Below are 16539 nucleotides of genomic sequence, written 5' to 3' on the forward strand. Positions count from 1 at the left end.
CTTTAAAGTCCATTGCTGCTGTTAACTTCAGATGGAAAGTCCTTAGCATCCAGTGGGGTCCCAAACAGTACGCTTAACGTGGAAATTGATTAACCAGACTTGAGCAGCAGCCATAGCTTCATTAACATTTCCTATCTGAAGTAGTTGTGGGTAAACATTTAGGATTTATTTACCAGTATTAGCCACCACCAAAATTTTTTACTATCCAAAGGACACAATAGTTTACAACAAATGAAATATTTTCTCTCTGCATGATAGGGAAAAGCTACCTAAAACACAGTCATCTTTCCCTTTTCTGCTATTTCTCCCATAACTTGAAAAATACCAAGAGAACTTTGTGGCAGGTGGACTTTGAAAACCATGCATTATGCTGTCAGAAAACAAAAAGCATTTTTACCAATGCTTTGACAGTTTAGACCTTGTTTAACCAGCATCCCATTTTTTGGGGAGTATCTCTAGATACTTCCTCTTCAGGTCCAGTCAGTTGTGGCCTACACACCAAGAAAACACGGCCAAACAGTGACCAAAGCAAAATTCGTGAAGCAAATCTTGGCTAAGAACTTGCAGGATCTTGCAAACACGTTTGTTCTTTCAAAAAAAAGTTTAGCATTAGCCACATCAGAAGTACTTTTCAAACTATCTTGACAGCCAGGAAGAATGTCACTGTTTCCCACATACAAGTACAGTTGCACCTGTCATGGCTCAAGCATATCATAAGGGCAGCTTCTATTAGACCATCAAATATCTCAAGAAAAACAAACAAACAAACAAAAAAAACCATAACAAAACAAAACCAAAAACCAAACAGGAAGAACAACTTTTGAACATGAAGCCCTGCTTCAGGGTTCAGTAAGATCTTCACAGGACACCGCACCCAGAAAAAGACTACAGTCCCATGTTAAAAACATGTGGGCTTCACTCTTAAGGATGGCACATAGAATAAGGATATAACATTCAAGTACAGAACTGCTGAAGTTGTGATAATGTTAACTGAACATTTACAATTAATTAAGCTTTTGCAAGGAGTCTATATTTCTGCAAGCAGCCTATGTAATTCACAATTGGCTGTACCAGACAGTTAATGGCAGAATATATCAGATTACCAAAAAACTATGTAGAGAAAACTACATGTACTTGAATTTCCACAGCCACCAACATTACCAACATGAAAAAGAAATAATGGAAAACAATTTACTTATTTGCATTAGTCCACAGAAAATTGCATTTCCTGGAAGGATTCAACAAAAATTTAAACTATGTTATGATACAAGATGCAAATACACGTTATTTTAAAAAGCAGTTCTAGGATATTTAGTGAGAAAATTTCTGAGCTGTTTTGCTGCACCTCTTCATGTTAACAGGCTTAGAAGAAGTCTGTTGATGCTGAGAAGCATGGCTTTGGGACACACAAAAAGATTAAGTCCGCAGTGAGCTTTTGGACATATATGGTGTTTTGTGGGTTGTTTTGATTTTGTTTTGGTTTTTTTTAATACCTTTTTTAAAAACCAATCTGAATATTTCCAATGGTTTGTGTATCACAGTAATGAAACGTTTCATCAAAATACTGTAACAAAGCTCAGAGGATGAAACAGCAAAGCAGACCATCTAACAGACAGACAGACTTAAAAAGGTCCCCCTGAGGGTTTGAAGCTGTCTGCTACACTACAAGTAAAACAAATAACTGTATTAAAACATGAATTTATTACCCCAGTGAGGCAGTATGTTGGTTGCTAACCATCAAGTGCCACAGAACACAAGGTCACATATCAAATAAGATTTTATAAAATTTCACTTTTCAGTAGTCTGCCAAAACTTGTAGGAAAACATACAAACACTGCCTACCACAAGGATAGAGGACAGGTGCTGCATCCTCTGCCTGATAAGGACAGCTCTGCTGTTTAATATAGGAATGATTAGCCTGTATAGATTCCTAAATTTTGGCTTCCATATCATACACTCAGCTTGTCAATCAATTCTTCATTTTTTGTCATCATTACTCATTTCTCCCTTTCCTCCTTACACTTTAGGCAGCTAGTCCAAAGAGTCGGACTTAAGCAGGCACTGAAATTCTTTCATTCTAATATGGGGGGGGGGGGAGCTTTAATTAGCATTGGTATAGACCTGAAGCTACAAACACTGAGCATTAAGGACTATGTCAAAGAGCACTGTCTTCATTAATAAACCTACTAAATCACTGCTGCTTCAAAATAAGGTTATCCTTTCAGACTGAATTTATTTCTGGTAGGAAACCAGGCTATAACTGAAAGAGATCTATGCCACATAGCCATTACATGAATGTATCACTTCCTTACTGGATGTAGATTTGCAGTCACAAATATGAACAAGGCAGATATTAGTGAAGAAGCTACACTGACACCTGTATCTTCATTATTTCACCTGATGATTGCAGTGGTTATTATCAGACTATCAGAGCACAGAGGAGCCATCTGGGTACTGCAGAGCCTTGGAGACCAACCTGAGAGCACAAGGACACATCAACCTTTTTGCTACTGTGCAATCACAGATTGCTGACAACACACCATATCGTGAGCAGGGCAGTGCTAAGGTAGAAATGGTTATTTGCAAGGATCTAGAGCTAATATAGTACCATATATATCATTGACTACAATGAAGTGAAAACAGTTTTCTAGACTGAAAATTGATGGATTTAAATAGGCGTGTTTTTTAAAGCTGTGTTTAGAAACTACACATCTTCAAAATACATCAACACAGAGCTACCAAAACAATAACTAAAATATGAACATAGATGAATTGTACCTTTTTATTTTCCTAAAAATTTGTAATATGTAATATTTGTAATTTGTAATATGTAATTTGTAATATGTAACGTGTAAGTGCAAGTAAAGTGGGACTGTTCAGAGATCAGGTAATCTGCCATAACTACAGCTCACAGTTTTGTCTTTGTTTGACCCTAATATCAAGTAAGAAGCACAATTTTCATCATGTAAGGAATTTTTCCTTCCCCCTTTTCAAACTTCAGGATTACAGATGAAATCCTGAGAAGATTTACTCTATAGATTTGCAAAACCACAGCAAATGAAAACTTGCCAAAGTTAATGTTTATCTCTTGATTATTAACACTTCCTTCTGATTTTGGAAGGCCTGAGATGATGACAGCGCTAAGTTATTTTGACTACAGGGTGTCCTGATAAAAAGAGGGCTCATAGATACTCAGGTCAAATCATCAGCAGTGTATGTGTATCTACCTTGCCAGCTTCAAACTTTGTGCACTAAGACCAGTCTAGTATCAGGCAGCCAAGGAACCCACCTACTTACCTTGCCTTTAGACCCATTTTTGCAGTCTGTACCAAGGTCTCTTAAGTTAACTAGCTTGGATACCTTCACGTTATACCATTATCACTAACTGCGTAAGTATGGTACAGATCTAAGTTGAGATAAGAGTTTCTTACCACTAAGATCTTTTACAGAAGTTGATTGAAATAATCAGTTTCCTCTTCCAAGGAAAGATGTCACTACCAGAACAAAGATGCATGGACTGAAGGTGGGGTGGGTTTTTTTTTTTGGTTTTAAGTTTTGGGGTTTTTTAATTTTGATTTGGATGATTTTGGGGTTTTTTGTTTGTTTGTTTGTTTGTGTTGGGCTGGGTTTGGGTTTTTTTAGCTTGTTGGGGGGGGGTGGGGTGTGTTTGGGTTCCCCCCCCGCCCCCCGCATGAGAGATATGTATGTATGAAAATCAGTAAGAGATTAGAGAAGGTGCAAAGGAAGCAAGGTAAAAATATCCATTATGCACGTAACTTCTCCCTGAATAAGATGCAAGAGGGACCTCTGCAATGCTAGCTGAAAGGGATTTAAAACTGGGATAAAGACACACAGTTTGATACCTTTTGTTCTGGAAGAAATTATACTTGGGATTTTCTTTGTAAATAAACAGGATTGCATAATCATGCAACCAGGTATTTTTTAATCCATATTCTCAATCAGAATTACCCACAAAAAAAAACAAGTTCTTGGTTAACAGCTCAGGTCGGAAGAGGTAAAAATATATAATGGTTCAAACAAAAAACAGAAGCAACAGCAAAAAAAGAAAAAAATCACTCTACAAAATTGCTAATGCTGACTTTCCACAGATTTCAAATTACAAGAAGCCAAAAATGCTATATATCAAGTAATCCAAAGAAGCAAGAACTAAAGTTCAAAAAATTGGCATTGCTTCTACTTTAAAACTCATGAGAGCTATTTTGTGGCGGGGTTTTGCCACTTCTAATAATGTCTTTTAAGAAGAAAAGTCTCCAAGTAAGAGATAGAACTACAATAAACATATATTTTAAAAATAAACTGTAATCTCACAATCCCTACTAAATAAACACTGCTGTTGATGCAAGCTTCACTGTGCTCTACAGCAATACAAGCTGCCCAGGATACTTTTAAAACATGCAGACTAAAACATGCAAAAAATTTATCCATAACCCCCAAAGTCCTGTTTTCTGGGAGAGAAAGAATTTACAGAGACTCGATACAATTCTGCCCTCTCTTTTCCCCTGCTCCCTCGTTGCCTTTATTAACTCAATATGCTCCTACACTCACTTTAAAGTCTTCGTTGCTATGGGAATTTATTTCCATATTTTACTGTCAAGGAGAAAAACAAGATTTGGGTGATTAAATGTCACAGAAGCTCTGACTTTTGCACAACCCAATCAAATCTACAGCTTTAGAAGTAATCTGTGTATGTCTCTGAAAGTCTTACGATTCTGATCATAAAAAGGTACATATGTTCTACCTGGCATTTAAGAGCCAGGTACACAAATTCTCTCTCCCTTCCCCCACAAGCTTCTGTATAATTTTAACATAATTTCCTCATGTGCATTTTCAATTCGTTTCCTAGAAACTTAAAAACAAAAAATATTTTGTTTTTCCCCTCCTACCAATGTGGACTATCTGTAGCACCAAGGGATTCTTCTCTTTTCTAAAAGACATTCAAGGTTAAGGAGGCTAGAAATTTATCTCCTAACAACTGACTCACATAGTCAGCTACAGGATTGCAAGCCTGGGTTCTTTCCCTCTCCATACCTAATCTACATTGCAGCTGGAAAAAGAAATACAGGCATATGTACAAAATATCATTCAGTTCCTCCAGTAAATATGCCAGAAAATGTTTGCTGCCTTCTATCACAACTGGCTGTTGCCACTGCAAATATCGTACACTTGTATTTTCCCCCTTTTTAATATTGTAACTGTCTACATAGGTTAATGTTTAGAATCACTCAGCTTGGAAAAAGCGTGCACGTAATCATTAAATCATTACGACTTAAATAAAAATGAGCATAAGCCAGGAAATTCAAAATTAAACCTAATACCAAGAGAAAAGTCTCCCTCATGGCTCAGGGTTTGTGTATGCTCATGCTCCTTCAAAACACGTTCTCCCAGGTCTGGACTCAGAGCTTATACTCGTGTACCAGGAATGGCTCTCTCTTGGGTAGGACTCTAGGAAGACAACTGTCTTTGAGAATACAGTTCTATCGAATAGACTCAGGCAATGCTTTCCAAGCACTACAGTTGTGAAACTTAGGTGACGACAGTTAAGATGCTCAAAAAATCAGAAGCCTGATCTTCACATACTCTCAGCAGTGTTATCTTTCCCGAAGGTGCTGTAGCATGCTGTTGGGAGTCAGAACTCAGAGCATCCAGAAGCTGCACCTATTCCCTAATCTATTGGATTCTGACTGGGGACATACTTACAGGTTTTTCTCTTCTGACACTATTAGTGCATGCCCTGACTGCTGGGAGCAGACAGTCTAGCTTGCTATTCAGCTGTGATCGACCAAGTGCAACGGGTTCATTCAGTAAAGCCCACCAGGAGCTACAAGCCTTCAGCACTTCATCAAATCAGGACATTTAGGTGCCTAAACATGACATTAGGAGGTTAATGTAAAGTACTCATGATTGAAGATTTGTATGCAAGGCGCAGGTATAAACTTTCTGTCTGGCATTTAACAAACACAAGGGATACATACTTGATGAATGCAATCATGAACACATGCATTTTAACCAACACACCAAAACAGGTTTAAGCAGAAAGGAATAATTCCTGAAGCAAATCTACATGAAAGGAATTACACCAGGAGACATTTAACTTGCTAAGACACCACTTAGCTTTAGCATCGTATGTTTTTCTTTTCCCATTTTGTGGCCAGTACCCAGACAACTGACTCATGGGAGAAGCAGAGGTAGAGGGAAAAGAGGCATGGCTTTCTAGCTTGTGAACAAATGGAAAACTGAAGATGGGCCAAAGCTGCATATATTGCTTATCCCACAAAGTTCACAGTACCTGAGTGCCCTCATCTCAGCATAAAATACTTAATACATTGACCACCCCTACCGAAAAGCATGAAATTAACTGTTCTTTAATACTGATATTTTAAACAGGAAAATTGCCACCTGTTAGAAAAACACAGTTCTACAAAGCTGCTTCAATTTGGGAGTTAAAGTAATCACTAAGATGAAGAAAAAACAACACCTGCAAATATTCCTAATGTTCTGAAACACAACAGTTGTTACACCCTATGGTAAGTTTGGTGCTTTCACTTGACTCATTAAATATTTTGAAAACATTAAAAGCTAGGAGAGTAACATTGTCAGCTTGATATTATTTGCACAGGTTTTGTGAACTGGCAAGTAGCAAGCCCACCAATACCCTGTAATTAAACAATACCATGAAAAATTAACACTCTTCTTGATGTTAGTAATTGGCATGTAACATCAGAATGAAAAATAAGTGCTAACACCAACTGTGCAAAGCCCCTGGAAGCTTTTTCACCCTGTGCCTCAAAAGAGATCCCTTTTAAGCCAGAGGGAAGAACAGAAGAACACAGCATACTTTGCATGCTACCATGCAGTATAAATCTTATGCAAGACTGAAGACAGTGACAACCTTTCTCTAGCAAACTAACCTCTCTGTTAAACTGAAGGTTCTTCATGTCTTCACAGTCTCTGTAAATATAAAAAGGCTTCTTTTTTTTTATTTACTTACTCATTTATTAAAGAAGCCTTTGCCCTTTCCATCTTTCCAGAGAGGAATTCTCAAATATATTCTCCAAAATATTATTGTAGATTTCAAGTGGGTAGATAAAAGTAATGACAATTTTAGTAGCAATTCCAATAAAGACATTAAAGATTTAATATTAAAATATAATTCATTTTAAGCCGGTGACTTTGGCAAGATATCATATGATTCCTCATTTTAAAAAAGAAATACGTTTGCTAAATTTGCCTTAGGATGCTGCACTTCTGTCATATATGATCTGTTTCAGTGGTTTAAATCACTCCATGAAAATATTTTCTGGAGAAAACAGCTATTTATACATATTGATGTCCAATTCAGTACCACTCCACTGACATCACAGGGACCTGCAGGAAATCAGTATCTCTGAGAAGAAAGACAGTGGAGGCCAATCTTGCTTTTCTTATTTCAGGATCAAAAGGAAAAGCAGCAAGGAGCTGTGGGAACTACAGGAAACAGCAGTATTAGCTACTTGAAATCGTCAAGAAAGAATTAAATTGCAAAAAGCTTCTTTTGTCCCGGAAATATCTGCCAGGGGGAGGGGGAGCGATGGTCAAGACCATACAGGCCTCATGCTGCTGCCATCCAGCAGAGTGAAGAGAAAAGCACCAGGCTGGCTCATCTGCAAATATTAGCCATGTATATGCAGACACATTTGTCTCAGCATTTCCACAGTTTTGTACAGGCTTAAAGCTGCCAGAAAAATTAACCCCCAGCTGACCACCGCAGAATGAGAGATCACAGCTAGGGAACAAACTGGGCCGCAGCTGGCAATGGAGCTCCCAATCTTTTCCTCAGCTCTTGAAATGCAAAAGGTTACACAGCACACAAATGCAGTATTTAACAGCTTAGTGCACTTGAATATGCAGCTCTTGTTAGACAAAATGAACCTGCAAGAGGTCAGGTCATGTTTTGAAGCTGTAAGTTATTTATTATTTTTAACGGGGACAAAAGTAGTCTCAAGGAAAAGTATGTTTACTAAATATCTGACTCCAAGGATGAAGTCTGTCCTGTGAGGGAGTGGCTGCTGCCTTAGCAGTCTAAACACTGCATTTCAAAGACAGGGGACTAAGGCTGGACCATACTCACGCAAGTGTTTGAGAGAAATAACTTAGAAAATAATAGCTTACCAATCAGATCTGACAAAATATCCAGGCCTGTGGGTAAATTCCAGCATAATAAAATTCCTTAGATTGTAGAAAATAAGCAGAAAATAAACCATCAAACTAGATTTTAAATAGTGATAAAACACTGCTGCAAAATGGCTAGAAAGAGAAGATTGAGAAGAGGTAAAAACCCACCAGGACTGACTACTGCATTGCTAAGAATTTAGAGCTCCTCAGAAGAGAAGGATAAAACTGCAAATTTAAATCAAGAGCAGCATTTTATTTTGAAATTGCTTTCCAAAGCACGATAGTTCTAAAAGTAGCAACTTCAAAGAGCAAAGAATGCAGAAAGTGGCTTATTTCAAGTTTAGACTGTTCTCAAAAATCAGTAGCTTTGTCTAATACCCAGCAAGTTGTATTTTGAGCAGGAATCATACATGTCACCCACAACTAAGGCTGTTCCAAGCCCATAAAAGACAGTAGTGCTTTACAAAACTTGGTTTGGTGGTTGACCATGTCATCCATGGAGGCCCCAGGTTTACATCATTACCTTAAATAAAATATAGGCCTCCAATAAAATTGCTTTTTACAAAACCAGTTCTGTTATAATAGCACAGAAGGTTAGATAATGCATCCTGCAATCCAATTTGTGGTTCACATTAAGCTATAGATACCAATAACTAATTCCACATGTGAAACAGACCTCCCAGGGCAGGGATTTTAATCAAATATCTGATGGGAAAAGAGAGGTTTCCTTATTTTAGTACAACAAACCCCCTGTACTAACAATATGTTGATCTGGTAAAATGTTACCATGCTGTAGCAGTAGAACATTAGGGGAACATATATCTGGTTTAGTTATTTCCGTAAGGCAGTTTGTACACATAAACCACAGAGCAATAAATGTTTTATCATTGCCATTATATTAAAAATGAGCTTTAAATGCATTTGTCCCATCTTTTTGACCGCTAATGTTGTCCAGCTCCTTTCCCACTTAAAAAAAAAAAAAAAAAAAAAAAAAAAGAGCAGCACAGTAGGGTTTATATTAGCTTTGTACTACTAATTGGACAGAAGACTGTGTACTGCAATGTTGATTAATGGTTCTGCTCTCAAGCTGGAGACTGCAAATACAAAAGAATTAGGCCTCTGAATTTGCATATTTTCTGTAATTACGGACTTGATCACAGCTCTCTCCTGTATTCAGGTTCCCCCCTCCCACCCTTACACTTTGGGTGGTTTAGTGTGTGCAAGCCTAGCTGCTGACAGGTACAATCATCTGATACCTATGATACATGACAACTCAATCAATCTGCATACCTGCTATGCAACTTACACTGGAAATGACTCAAGGTCTAAAATGCTGAAAAATCAAACAAAAGCCTAATTTTCTTCCATAAGGAATGTTTTGCCCCAGTAGAGCACCACTTTTTTTTTTTAATTGCTCTCATTTCAGACAACTCATTTATGACCACAATAAATACACTTCCATCAAAATCTGCTGACTTAAAGACAGCGAATACATTCTTGTCAGCATGCATTTCAAAAGCGAGTCAGACAGAATAAAATAGAGCTAACCAAATGAAACGGGGTCCAGACTGACAACTTTGCCAGCCAGAGTGAGAGCATCACAGGCAGACAGGAATACAAGACTTGGCAAAAGGAAAAAAATCAGCAGCCAAGTTCTACTGAATAACCAATACGCAGAGGATGGGAAAAAGAGCTGGATAGTTTAATAACTAGCTACTATATATGTTTTTAAAGGGCATAAGAATAGCTTCTAAATAAGGGGTAATATTCATCTGTTCTGCTGGTGGTCTGCTCCGCAGCTGCCTTGTTCAGAAGCCCTGCCAGTCTACTCAAATCGCACTGGGATGCTGTCATGTACTTGATGTGACAAACGAGGACTCACATGATATGTGTGAGCCCAGTCAACAGCTACTGGTCTTGTGTAGTAGCCACCATTTTGTATTTACTGGACACTTAACCTAAAGATACGAACAAAATGGAAAAAACAGGCTTGTCACCCCAATGCCTTCTCCTACCATCTACTGGAGCATTTTTAAAGCTGCTTTTACCAGCTTATCCTTCACTGGCCATCCTGAAGAAAGTGAGTGGTTTTACTCTTCTTTAAACATAACTAATCATGTCTCAGTTTCCCCAGCGGTATATTCTGAAAAGGCTTATAGAAGCTGAAAGCCATAGCCTGGCAGCAAGCCAGCCCAGGTCCTTAACCACCCACTCCCCAAATCCTTGGCTCTCCGCTCCTTGTTTCTGCCCCCACATCTCAGCTTTCTTCTCAGTATTTGCCAGTATAGCTGTCTGTAGGGCAGTGATGAGGACCGGATATCACTGAATTGATTCAGGTTTAAAATAACTTCCAGAAAGATATCTGGGATATTTGGGGGGGTTTTTTAAGGGGTATTTTTTACCTGCATTTCCTCTATGTTCCAGTTTGCAGCACAGCCTAGGAAACAGTTGTGTCAGCTCAGCTGGACAAGGTTTAGCTTAACATTAGGTAGATTGAAAAGGGTAGCTCCTTTCTACCATTCTATTACAAAGCTACAGCGGCATGCTGTTTATTCTGCATGGAATTTCATATCGTTACTGCTTACTTATTTAGTACAGATTTAAGCTAACCACCTCTTAAAATTATTTTCCTTTCTTCCTTGGCTCCATTCTACACTTATCCCCTCTAATGCACTACAAAAGACCGTGAAGTTTCTCCTGGACTGCCCTTTTTGATGTCTTCCCCGCCCCCCGCCCTCCCCCCCCCCCCCCTTCCTCCTCCGGTTGCCCTCCCCCAGTGTTTACATTGGGAAAACACAAAGCACAAATTCCAGAACAGGTAAATGGACACAATTCTTTCTAATTGTCCAGGCATTCTAATAGAGTGCTCTGATGGTTTTTTTTTTCGTGGGTTTGGTGGGTGGGTTTGGTGGGAGGGTTTTTTGTTTCGGTTTAAACCCTTCTCCACTTTTTTAAATGCTCAGGCCAGTTGGATAACACAGGATGACTCATCTGTAGATGGCTACTTGGGTCTCATGCAATTTGCTATGCAGGAATGTCTTTTCAAGCAAGAAAAAGTGTAGGTAACAACATTAAAGGAAAAAAAAACAAAACAAACAACACCTTAATCCAAAAGTTGATTTTCGTTTGCTTAAGGGGATTTTACAGTTTGTTCTAGGAAGAAAGAATTTGTCAGTTGTTACTAGGGACACATTTTATTTAAGGCCAAAGCAGCAGCAAGAAAAAGGCAACACCTAAATGATCCCAAAGAGATGCAGAGTTCAAAGCTTTCTTCATTTTTGTTTGAGTCTGTGCTTTAATTCTGCATAATGCAAAAATTATTCTGTTGGCTACGTAATTTGGGTTTTTACTTTGATTATTTTAAATACAAAACTTAAACCTAAACCAAAACAAACAAAAACACACACTTGTCTTTATCATTTTATGTATAAACACACAGAACCAAACTAAACCCAAAGCTTTTAGTAAGAAAACTTAGCTCTGTTCTTACTAATGATTTCAGAAGAGTCAGGATATCACTTTAAAATGCCACTCTTACAGCATAATCATCTTGAAATTATTTGAAAATAAATCTAAAAAGTAATTTCAAATCAACAGGACAGCATCTGACTTGCCTTCATGGTCAGGACTTGTCAAACATTGGTCAGACATGTTACAATCAAAACTCAAATTTCTTAACTCCAAATGCATTGTCCATTCTCAAATTATCCATCCATATCAACTAAACAGCATCCTCTGAAAACAATTTCCAGTCTTTGAATGAAGCAGGCCAGAGACAGTCTCACTAACCTGAACATTCTCTAAACAGTATTTTATGTGAAAGGGTAAAACTCGAAGATCAAAGGAAATATAAACACAGTGAGAAAGTGTTTTGGATAATACTGACCAAAAAGAAGGCAATGCACTAGAATAATTACTTTCAGTACCTTTTTTATGTAAATCATAATGTTTTTATTGCCCTAAAATGTTTTTATCATACAGTGTGAAGCTCTCCAGAAGACTGAAGCATTTGCTTTAATTTGCTTTTAAGGTGCTACCTTTGCTTCTCTTTGAGACACCTGTCTTTATTTATTTTTATTATTTATTTATTGTTTTTATTATTATTATTATTACTATTAATTTTAATTTACAGTGATTATCCTTACAAAAGGCTTGTATTTCACTCCTTTACTTTCCACGGAGTGCTCAGGAACAGGAAACTGCGATGCTAAAGGTAGAGTCCTTGCAAAGCTAGAGTACAAAAAAGTATACAGGCCAGTACACAAAGAGAAACACTTCTCGTGAGAGGCTACGTTAATGAAGATATTCCTGGCATTCCAAGCCCTGCAGGACGATATGTTCTTACAAAAATTTATGTAATTTGTGCACTATTTTTGTAAAACAAAGTACAAAAGAAGGCTTCCTGAAGATAGTTTTTAACTGAAGCTCCCAGCTGAGCTCCTCATCACTAAATGACTGAACAAAGGCTTCCCTAGCATTCAGGTAAAACTTGGTTAGCGGCATACAGCTTGAACAGATGTGCAAGGAAACAGTAGCCTAGTAATTCAGTAAATTGTGAAATGCATTTCTGGTATATTAAGCAAAATATTTCTGGTTTCGTTCACTGCAGTCCCTCCCCATAAAATTCCCTCCAGCTAGAATCCAATCTTCTTAAAGGTTTGTAATCTCTGAAGCACAGGATTATTATTTCTATCATATGGACAAAAATTGAGGCACTGACACTAGTTTGCTGTCCAAGACAACAAGTCTGATGTGGAGTGAAAAAAAAAAATGCACAAGCCTAGTGTCCAAATGTAGAGCTCCATACCTACAAAGAGAGTCCTTGTGTTCATAGACTTAGAATGTGAAAGCTTGGATTTCACCTGTGTCACTTAGGTCTCTTCTAGACCAATTTTACCCTGGCCCTGAAGCAGAAAAAAAAAAGGGGGGGGGGGGGGGGGAGAAAAAGCTTTTCCCCACCAGAAATGTCTGCAAAGGTTTGGGTTTTGAGCAATGACTGACTGTGATAAAAACTTCCTATCTCCGTTACTATATCTTGTTCATTGCAGGCTGCAATAAGGAGAGGCTGTGAAGAACACTAATTTAGATTTGGTGTGAAGTTATGCACAAGGTGTTCAGGATTTTGTATGTGCCATATGAACCTTTCTACCATTGTTTAATTCTATAGGATAGGCTAACACTTGAGTTATGAACGAAACTCCTTGAAGCACTTTTTTAAAAAAAACTTCATTAGTTTACTGTTGTTTTCCGCTCAGTGTTAGGTGCACAATGTAACATACAGTATTTGGCCACTGGCATTCAACAGGTCTTATATACTCAAATATATATGAGTTAAAAAAAAAAAAAAAGAAAGAAATTATTCTTTTCTTTTCAGTTTTGTCAGAAAAGGGCATGATAACTAAATCAACATGTCACAGCAGTTTGTGAAGGAACTACCAGAGACTACTTGGGTTTTTTTGATATGACTATTTTCCTTGCATATTACAACTATGTATTCTATACTCTACAAGCAGAAATCATCACTTCTTTATAAAAATCTAAAATTTATTTTCAATTCATTTAAGAAATCAAAATTTTAAAATCACATTTGAGAGAAATTGCAAAGTCTTATTTTGGTTTGTTGCTTTTCCTGGTTCTCTCTCACTGAAAAATGTGACAACACACGTCACTATGAACCATCTTGCTTTTGTTAAGTCAGTATTTTTCTGAAAGAAAGCCATCTTACTGAAAATAAAGTTACATACACTCAGCTTACTCATTTGTAGAGCAACTGATGTAAATGAGTCTTGATTTCAGTTGGGGTTTCTGGGTACCACTAAAATACACGTGGTTTGGGGAGAGGGAAGTTAGGCAGTTTTGGTGGGCTTGTTTGCTTACTTTACTTGTTTGTTCTTGGACAAGAAGTTAAAAAAGAGACATATTTATTTTGTTAAGGCAGTAATACATTTAAGTCATAGCTCCTACTAGGGGGAGAAAAAATACATGTCAAAGGCATGCACCCAGGTCCCATGCATCTCTGTTAAACTAGAATAAGAATTCTATCTTTGCCTCAGGGAGCCTGTCGATGATATCAGCTGCCACACTTGCATGCCGACCAAACTAAGCTGAGTTTGCAAGATACAAGAGGATAAGAGCATGAATGAATTCTTTGCAAAAGGCAGCCAGTGCTCAACGGTAAACAGAATGAGGAGGGAGCTGCTAGAAGCAAGGAAAGTAATTGAAAAAAATACATCCCCAGCATCAAGTAATAGCAATGGGTAATAACACATTGTTTAAACAAAATGTAAAAACCCCATACTAAACTGCTTTAAATGTTTCTTCAGCATTAGACATCTGTGCTTATTTTTGGGAGTTGACTAAACTACTAAGAATTATTGTGTACTTGAAAACTCATTTAGCACCTGTTTAACAGTGATTGGTGCCTTACAAATAGCTTATGGGAAAGAAAAGGAGACTCACCTTGTATAAAGCAGGAATGATCTGATGCATTTTCAGTCGATGAAATACAAAGATATCGTACACCGCTGAAACGGCCAGAACAGTCACTCCTTGCTCCTTCCACAGCATGCTGCATCCTGCACACAGCCCTGCTCCCAAGATCCAGCCCCAGGTACTCAGTGAGGAACCTCTGGTAGAGCAGTGCTTCACGTAACACATCAGGGAAAGCAGAAAGAAGAGGCAGGCTCCAATGTCTGCCCTCCCTACGATCCCCGCTACAGCTTCCGTATGGATCGGGTGAGATGCAAACAGCAGGCCTGCTATCAAGGTCCAGTACCCATCCCCAAACAGGATCCTGGAGAAGTTTGTGAAAAGGCCTGTGACTGCAGCATGTAACAGGACATTTACAAGGTGGTAGCCCCACGGGTCCATCCCTCCAACAGCATGATTAATGCGGAAGGAGAGCGTGCAGAGCGGTCTGTATGACTTGTGACTGCCACTGTGAGTGAGCAGTGTCCCCCAAAAGTCATTGTAGAAGATATGGGTCCACGGCGTCTCGGGTAGAAGGTCCTGGTTTGTCTTGATAGCTCGACTACAAAAGACAAATAAAAACTTCATTTCAGCAGAAGGAAAAGGGTACAAATGAAAGGCTGTGAAAATGCAATCACACTGCCACCACAAAAAAGAATGGCATTGCTTTGGTGCTGCTTTAATTCAAGTTTTGAATTTTTACAGGAGGAGTTAGAAAACCACATATCTATTGACTTCTCAATAAAGCAAAATTTCCATATAAATTGGCTTTTAAAATATTAGAAACAGATGTTATGCTGCTTCCATTAAATTAAAACACCCTTCAGTGACATTCTTCTGAATCTAACCCAGGAGTAATCGGTTAAGATTTGATGAGTTATAATTAAAATGTAAAAGAAATATGAAAAACTGACAAACATTATTGTTGAAACAACTGATCCTCCAGTAATTCAGAACTAAAACCCTAACTGGCCTTTTATATTGAAATTTTAATTTAGATGTTGGAATGACTCTCACTGACATGGATGAACAATAAATACAGACATGGGTAGGAGCATGCAAATCTCTGGTGCTGTGCGGGGCACTCCCACAACAGTCTCGTACATATTTTGACTGAAAACTTTTTCTGCTAACACCTTGCTGGAGGCAGACAGCGGACTATTTTACAGATTAAAATACACCTTCTCTTTAAATTTCTTATATTTACAAGTGAGGTAAAAACATTTTTAGGTTGTATAAGCGTATAAAATTCAAGTCTGTGTAAGTTTGATTGGTAAAAAAAAAAAATGCTGTAGCTTTCAGCATTTAGGTTTCCAACCACCCTGGCAAGGACTGGTGCCAGGCATTAGCAGTCTCCATGTCTAATTCAGTATTGTAAAAATCTGTCCCCGATAATGTTTGTACAAATCAAATCATTTGCATTTAAAATTTATGCTGTGGGAGAAGGTGTGAGACCTGCTTAGGGCAAAAAGATGACTAGAATTTAATTAGTTACTTGCCTTGATAACCAAAGTTGTATTTAAGCAATTCTTTAAAGATGCATTGTTGTTACTACTGAGCTTAATTCATTTAGCATTTATTTTAACAGTGTAATTAAGAATCCAGCCAGCTCAAGACTCTTCTATTAAAAACATTAAATGAGAGATGATTTATATCGAATTCTTTACTCATTCCCTCCTCCTGCCTTTCCAAAAAATATCTTCCCATAATTAACAATTTTTCAATTCAGATGAGGAAGAAAGAAAATTGGTGTCAAACTCAGGCCTGCGTTGGAAACGCACTACTCCAACTCATACTCCAAGACTCCCCTCACATTCTCACCCCCAATAAACAAGTCCCTTGCAAACTGTATCCAAATCCCATTTTTTCATGGTATTAGTTTCGGGAACGTTGTCTTGT

The 16539-nt window shown here is 37.9% G+C and overlaps 1 protein-coding gene across 1 annotated transcript in view; it reads right to left on the reverse strand.

Moving 5' to 3' along the window:
• Nucleotides 1-16539, reverse strand: part of TMTC2 (transmembrane O-mannosyltransferase targeting cadherins 2) — a gene marked incomplete at its 5' end in the record, with an annotated part of 259069 nt that overhangs the window by 141413 nt on the left and 101117 nt on the right. The window contains one exon of the mRNA XM_082308903.1: nt 14632-15202. Within this exon, the coding sequence (XP_082165029.1) occupies nt 14632-15202 (571 nt within the window). The remainder of the gene's footprint in view (nt 1-14631; nt 15203-16539) is intronic.

The sequence above is a fragment of the Platalea leucorodia genome (assembly GCF_965183815.1).
Source record: "Platalea leucorodia genome assembly, chromosome: 4".
NCBI classification, from domain to species: domain Eukaryota; kingdom Metazoa; phylum Chordata; class Aves; order Pelecaniformes; family Threskiornithidae; genus Platalea; species Platalea leucorodia.